Source organism: Myxocyprinus asiaticus, chromosome 19 (genome assembly GCF_019703515.2).
Source record: "Myxocyprinus asiaticus isolate MX2 ecotype Aquarium Trade chromosome 19, UBuf_Myxa_2, whole genome shotgun sequence".
NCBI classification, from domain to species: Eukaryota; Metazoa; Chordata; class Actinopteri; order Cypriniformes; family Catostomidae; genus Myxocyprinus; species Myxocyprinus asiaticus.
In genome coordinates this window covers 45304191-45312058 of record NC_059362.1, presented here as the reverse complement: position 1 = coordinate 45312058, position 7868 = coordinate 45304191, and the positions used below count along the sequence as shown (strand labels likewise).

General features: G+C 38.1%; 1 protein-coding gene across 1 annotated transcript; it reads right to left on the bottom strand.

Annotated features, from left to right (window-relative positions):
* Positions 1–189: 189 nt before the first annotated feature.
* Positions 190–7371, bottom strand: LOC127409719 (eukaryotic translation initiation factor 2 subunit 1-like). The gene is made up of 8 exons (XM_051644473.1): positions 7256–7371; positions 5770–6012; positions 5389–5468; positions 4357–4508; positions 4169–4275; positions 3680–3777; positions 3437–3580; positions 190–676 (listed from the first exon to the last, which is right to left on the bottom strand). Exons 2-8 carry the CDS (start codon positions 6008–6010, stop codon positions 551–553), a joined length of 948 nt encoding a protein of 315 aa, XP_051500433.1. The 5' UTR covers positions 6011–6012; positions 7256–7371; the 3' UTR covers positions 190–550.
* Between the last annotated feature and the right edge of the window lie 497 nt (positions 7372–7868).

Genomic DNA, 7868 nt, shown 5'->3' with positions numbered 1-7868 from the left:
TATGTTTACATTTATAACACCATGCCTCCACAGGAAACCAAAGTAGATGTAAATTAGAAGGCTGAACATCACAAGCTGTTTTTGATGTGTCAGTCAGAAGTCATTTAAATTCATAATCTTTTTAAACATGGTGTTAGTACAATTGGTTCAATTAATGAGAATAGATGTGAAATAATACAAAACACCCAGTGACTTTATAACCTTCCAGGATTTTACTAGTAGCTTGAAGTAGAGATAAACACAAGTTGTAATTTACAGAAACTTTACTCTGCACTGTTGAATGGGCTTAATATAGATCGTAGTTGCTTACGTGATGACAGGTTTTAAGAAAGGCCACCTGTTCAGGAAATCATTTGCACAACAAGGAGCTATAACACACTGTCACTGTTGTCAATATTTTTTGGAAATGTTAACTTGCTGCAGATTTTGTTCTTTTGAAGGCAGTATGATTGCTACCATACAAAATAAGTTAATATGAATCTATTTATTTTCCAAAGTACAACTTTCAGCTGAAGGAGTTGTAGACATCTAGTCCAGTTTTTCCCATCTTTTAGTCTTCTGCTTTGGCCTCCATCTCTTCAGCATCATCATCACCGTCCACCTCTGCATTCTCTCGCTCCAAACGTTCCAGCTGCCGCTGCAGTTCTGTTTCATCTGTGTCCGTCACCACTTTAGGCTAAGAAATATTCAGGAACAAGAATGTGTTCACAGGCAATACACAAACGAAAAAGAAATGTCCCTTTTTCAGGACACTGTATTTTAAAGATAATCTTGTAAAAATCCAAATAACTTTCCAAACAGAATAATCCAAACATATCTTTATTGTAAAGTATTTAAACAATGTTTTCCATGCTTGTTCAATGAACCATAAACAATGAGCATGCACCTGTGGAACGGTCGTTAAGACACTAACAGCTTACAGACGGTAGGCAGTTAAGGTCACCTTTATACTGACTCTGAAAAACACCAAAAGAAAGATGCCCAGGGTCCCTGCTCATCTGCGTGAACGTGCTTTAGACATGCTGCATGGAGGCATGAGGACTGCAGATGTGTCCAGGGAAATAAATTGCAATGTCCGTACTGTGAGACGCCTAAGACAGCACTACAGGGAGACAGGAAGGACAGCTGATCGTCCTCGAAGTGGCAGACCACGTGTAACAACACCTGCACAGGACAGGTACAGGATGCCAACAACATCTGCCCGAGTTACACCAGGAATGCACAATCCCTCCATCAATGCTCAGACTGTCTGCAATAGGCTGAGAGAGGCTGAACTGAGGGCTTGTAGGCCTGTTGTAAGGCAGGTCCTTACCAGACATCACCGGCAACAACGTCGCCTATGGGCACAAACCCACCTTCACTGGACCAGACAGGACTGGCAAAAAGTGCTCTGACGAGTCGCGGTTTTGTCTCATCAGGGGTGATGGTCGGACTCTATTTATCGTCGAAGGAATGAGCGTTACACCGAGGCCTGTACTCTGGAGCGGGATCGGTTTGGAGGTAGAGGGTCCGTCGTGGTGTGTCACAGTATCATCGGACTGAGCTTGTTGTCATTGCAGGCAATCTCAACGCTGTGCGTTACAGGGAAGACATCCTCCTCCCTCATGTGGTACCCTTCCTGCAGGCTCATCCTGACATGACCCGCCAGCATGACAATGCCACCAGCCATACTGCTCATTCTGTGGGTGAAATCCTGCAAGACAGGAATGTCAGTGTTCTGCCATGGCCAGCGAAGAGCCCGGATCTCAATCCCATTGAGCACATCTGGGACCTGTTGGATCAGAGGGTGAGGGCTAGGGCCATTCCCCCCAGAAATGTCCGTGAACTTGCAAGTGCCTTGGTGGAAGAGTGGGGTAACATCTCACAGCAAAAACTGACAAATCTGGTGCAGTCCATGAGGAGGAGATGCACTGCAGTACTTAATGCAGCTGGTGGTCACACCAGATACTGACTGTTACTTTTGATTTTGACCCCCTCTTTGTTCAGGGACACATTATTCCATTTCTGTTAGTCACATGTCTGTGAAACTTGTTCAGTTTATGTCTTAACATGTGTAAATATTTGTATGAACATAAAAAGATTCAACAACTAAGTTTGCTGAAAATAAAAGCAGTTGAAAGTGTGAGGACGTTTTTTTTGTAGGAGCAGTTACTTAAATTTCAGATATTTTGTTTAAACATAATAGATTACATATTACTTAATTATTCAAGACTATTGTTTTCAGTGGTCGACTGATATTTTGTAATGGCCAAAATTTTATTTTTTTAAAGATTGTTGAACAAAAAATTTCTGAATTTAAATTGTTTTCCAAAACATTTATTCTAAACTGGTGGATTTTGGAACTGACCCTAGGAGGAACTGTTTGCATTCCCTCACTGTATGCCCTCGCAATAAGTTCAGCGCTCCATCACAATAAGTTTTATTTTCTTTTCCTTTATTTAACCAGGTTAAAAACTCATTTAGATTAAAATCTCTTTTACAAGTGTGACTTAGCCAAGAGGGCAGCAACAAGTAGCATAAAAAACAATTTACAATAATAACAACAGTACAATATAGAAAAAAATCAGTTCACAAGAGGATAAAACACTATCTTTTAAAAGTACCTTAAATTCATTTTCATGCCCTCACAATGACTTGTGTTCCCTCGCAATAAGTTCAGTGTTCCTTCGCAATGACTTATGCGTTCCCTTGCACTAAGTTCAGTGTTCCCTCGCAATGACGTCTGCGTTCCTTCGCAAGAAGTTCAGCGCTCCCTCGCAATAAGTTCTGCGCTCCCTTGCAATAAGTTCAGCGTTCCTTTGCAATGACTTCTGTGTTCCCTTGCAATAATTTGCGTGCATTCGCAATAAATTCAGCGTTCCTTCGCAATGACTTCTGTGTTCCCTCGCAATAAGTTCAGTGCTCCCTTGCAATCATTTGCGTGCCCTTGCAATAAGTTCAGCGTTCCTTTGCAATTTGCGTTCCCTCGCAATAAATTTACCATGATTTTACTACAGTAACCATATTTTAACCATGATATTCTTAGTGAACCCATAGTGAGAATACAGGAAAATGAAAACTATGGTAATAAAAGTCATAATTTTGAGTTTATGATTTACTTTACAAATTTGAAGATACTTAAGTAAATGCAAACCTTAAATTCAGAGGTGCAAGTTATGGCACAAATGTATAGAGGAAAAAATCTATAACTGCACAACTCAAAATACTGGCTCATATATTTACCAACTTTTCGGCTAATAGCCTTTTTCAAGGTACGATAGCCGAAATGTTGGTAGATAAATGATCCTGTATTTTGAGTGAGTAGTAAAGTACTAATGTAAAATGATGCACAGTTACTTAAATGGCAAGTTTATCCTGTGCAGTTTAGTAAACCTTATTTATTGTGCTCTAATAATTGAATAAACAACAAGAGTAGCATCACAGTTTCCAATCTCACCTCCATCTGGACATTGAAGACTCCTCGTTTCTCTTCGATCTTCTCCTTTATGGCGAACATGGCCTGATTGAGTATCGACAGACCTTCTGTGCGCTCCAGAGTCGTTGTGGTCATGACGTATCGTGGTGGTGCAATTAGGTTTATCTAAAAGAGAAACATTTGCAGTTGTAATTAATTACAGAACCTGCCAAACAGGAAATAATACATACAGACATCAGTATAAAGAGGAAGCACACATCATACCTTGATTGGCATGACCTCTGTGGAGCAGCCAAGTCCCGCCCTTAAAGCTTCTTTGACGGCATCAATGCCTTCATAACCATAACACGCCACCTCAATGTCTGTTGGACAGGAATTAAGTGGAAACTCACAAAATGCAGAAAACCAAAATCACAATCATTCTAAATGATAACGCAAACATGCGTGGCTTAATTTTCAGTTAAAAGACCACATTAACTTCCTGTCTTTCCAAGTGAAACAGAATATTTAGGGAAATAATGTAGGGTCAGGATTTGATTGGGTGGGGGATGAAACATGTTAAGAAGACACGATATTATTGGATAATATTTTTCCCCGCCCACACGGTCTTGGTTACATCAGCAGCAATTAAAATTCATTTCAGAGCTGTAGAGTAATTTTGTCTTCACAATGTTTTATTTTTTTTCATTTTGACATTAAACTGTATTTGTTAAGAGTTTTCTCAGTCGTGATATTAAGAGGTGTTATAAATACCCGCTCTTATTTTGACAGCCTGTGGAGTCAGTCGTCTGTTGATGTTGTCGATGAGCACACCTCTCTCTTCCTCTGTCAGATCCAACCCGTCAAGCATGGAGGGATCGCTGCACCAAAAAAACAAAAACTGAAAATCCTGTTCAGTTTAACAGCTTGCTCTGTGGATAATGCTTTGGTTTAATACTTACGAGACCGCTTGTTTGAAGACGTCGTAGGCCCCGTATCCAGGTTTCTTGTACTTCTCATCAAACACCCAGGCGGTACGCTGGAACAAACTCTCCAACTGCTCGTCCTTTGTGTATTCCAATACTTCAGCAACATGCCGAAGAATACTGTACACCTACAACAGAACAACCACCACAGGACGAGTGATGAAAATTTACACATTATAATTCTACGATAAGCTGGAAGATTGAGAATGTGAAATGTATCACAGTTAAATTCAGCACATCAAATGCAATATGAATAAAATATTCTTTTTTCGATACACAATTTTTATCATATGTATGTTATGCACCAGACACTATATTGACATTTAAAAAAGGGAAACTGTAAAACTTTTTTCGCTGGGACTCAGGAACTTATGGTGAGATGACATCATAATAGCTTGTAGTGTAAAATAATGAGATCTTTATAATGAAAATACACAGAAATATTAGTTCACACTTTAAATATATCTTATAAAATGGATATGTCAGAATTTTCAAAGCTCTGTGATTTTTTTTGTTTTTTTTGTGGTGGGCATGAATGAAATGTAATTGTGGATATGTCTCAAAAATCTATTGTATCATATTTGATACATGAATTTCAACATGCTTTTTCAATAAAATAATATATAAAATTTTAACCAAACACGAGTTGCTCATATTCAGCAAATACTCATTTTAAAATATCAGTAACAATATAATCATTAGTCATTTTTACATTATTAAAATTAGCTGTAATTTATCCCAACATAAGAGTCACTTCTCATGCAAGTCTGCCGCCAGTTTAAATAGATCGATATAAACAATGAAACCACTTTTTCCACAAATAACCACTAGATGGTGCCATAAACGTGAAACTTACATACCATAAGTTTTTTTGGCTTGTCAGCTTGAACAGAGAATGAAACAGGAGCCGTCAAACGTTGTGTATCATATTTGATACACACAGTGTTATAGGGTTAATGTTATGTTGTGTCTGTATTGCATTATTAAAGCATAAACCCAGCAACTTACGGTTTTAGATTTGGTGAATTTATCCTCGCACTTGATGGCTTCTTCCGGAGAGACTCTTCTCTTGGACAAATCAATGTATCCTGAAAAATTATAATTATTATATTAGACTAAAACTAATAAGTTAATAGTATATAATAAGTGTTATTATTATAGTAATTATAAATTATACATTAAAATTTCTAAAGTTTAAACCTAAAATAAAATATTACCACATTATTTAGTCTCCTTTATGAACCATTGAGGATGTCCCCAAAAATAGTTGCTTTCCAATTTCTCAGCAATTTTCCTCCCAAAAATATCGGCAAGTCAGATTTACACTCTTTTCATTTTTGTTGGGTTAGGGTTAGATTAAGTCACACAATGCCGGTGAGCCCCACTCACCCTTCTCTTTGTCCACTCTGATGACCACCACGCATTCATTGCGTCCAATGCGGATGAGTTTGTTGATGGAGCGGATGCGCCTGCGGGACAGCTCGCTCAGCAGGATCATTCCCTCGATGTTGTTATACTCCAGCAGACTGACATACGCGCCCATCTCAGCGATCGAGCGTACATTCACCATCACCACGTCCTCCACTTCCGGGAAGCGGTGCTGGTAAAACCTACAGCTGAGGCCCGGCATCTCTACATGGAATAAAACGGCAGCGATCAGGGCTCGTCATATTCACTCAGATCATTGTAAAAACACAGTGAGCAAAGAAATAACAGGATTTGGGTGGCATCATGTTCCCCTATTTATTTCTTCCATAATTGTTAGGGTTCATGATATGAGCCATAACCATGACTTTATATCTACAGAAATCTCATAAATAGCCATATATAAACTGTATATAAAAATACATTATGTATGTATGTGTGTGTATATATATACATACAGTACTGTGCAAAAGTTTTAGGCACTTGTGATTGTTGCAAAATGTTGCATAGTGAGGATGTCTTCAAAAATAATGCCATAAATAGTTTTCATTTATCACTTAATGTCATAAAAAGTCCAGTAAACATCAAAAAGCTAAATCAATATTTGGTGTGACCACCTTTGCCTTTAAAACAGCACCAATTCTCCTAGATACACCTGGACACAGTTTTTCTTGGTTGTTGGCAGATAGGATGTTTCAAGCTTCTTGGAGAATTCGTCACAGTTCTTCTATCTATTTAGTCTGTCTCAATTACTTCTGTCTCTTTATGTAATCTCAGACTGACATGATGTTCAATGGGGGGATTTGTGGGGGCCATGACATCTGTTGCAGGGCTCCCTGTTCTTCTAATCTTTTCTATTTGCAAAAGTAATGTTTGGGAGTCTAACATTTATATTTCCTATTGACACACTAAAGCTGAAGATATAAATAACCATCTTAAGACAAATGCTTTTGTGAAAAATCTTATGTGCCTAAGACTTTTGCACAGTAATGTATATATGCATATATATTCATTTTCAAATTCCACTAGTATTTGTGAATATATGTTGTATGTAACATATATATTTCACAATACTACAAACTTACATATTATTGCATATATGTAGAAGTATGTGCCTTATGAAAACCATATAGGGACATATATTTGACATATGTGTTTTGCATATATTTTAATATCTCAGATTTCTGTATGGGTTGTATAATGTCCATAGAACATAAACTACATAGTGTTGCACACTATCTATCTATCTAGCTATCTATCTGTCCATGTCTGTCTTCATCTCTACCTATTCTGGTCGACACACATTACTGTAGTAAATCCATAGAGAACAGCAGCAGTACATCAGAGTCCATGCGGCACACATGCTGTACTGCAGCAGCCATCCTATCATCCCAAATATGAACGGAATATGAGTAAAAGTACCGCGGACCTATAGCGAACTCAATCTCACCTGACAGGTGTCACAAAAAGGCTGACTTAAAACTCTTTAAATGACTGTAAACTGCAGTTTTCTGCGGGTGCTAGAGGGCCATTGATTCAGCTACACAGGAAAGAGTGAAGCCAGCAGCAACGAGCACAAACAAGAGGAAATTCAAAAGAAAAGTCACTCAGCTCAACAGCTTATGCATTTTTATTTATTAGAGAAATATAAATGATACATTTTTAGGAATTTATAAAATATTTAAAAAGTGATTCCATGAGAAAGCATAAGTGTTTTCAACTGACATTCTGAATTTGTTTATGTTCTGAAATAGTCTAAAAGCTGTTTAATTGGCCTGACAACACATTAATGTACTACAGGGGCGTCATTTACGGGTGGGACTGGTGGGACATGTCCCCACCACTTTTTGCCCTTTTTTTTGCACCAAAACTTTTTGAAATTGCTTTCAAAGCTACTGTGTTTCATACATGGATTGAGCATCATATATACTGTATATATGCCAAGTAGATTGTCGAATTTGTTAAGCAATGGCATCATGTCCTGGCGCTACAGTACATCAAACATGTCATTTAATTTACGCCGACATCACAATCGGTGAATTTGTGACGCAGAAACATAGCAG

Excerpts from the sequence above, each read along its gene's own strand:
- LOC127409719 (XM_051644473.1), bottom strand. The coding sequence starts at position 6,010 with ATGCCGGGCCTCAGCTGTAGGTTTTACCAGCACCGCTTCCCGGAAGTG. Across the intron at positions 3,581-3,679 it reads CAGAGGTCATGCCAATCAAG|ATAAACCTAATTGCACCACC; the intron begins GTATGATGTGTG and ends TTTCTCTTTTAG. Across the intron at positions 677-3,436 it reads TCTTCAATGTCCAGATGGAG|CCTAAAGTGGTGACGGACAC; the intron begins GTGAGATTGGAA and ends AATATTTCTTAG.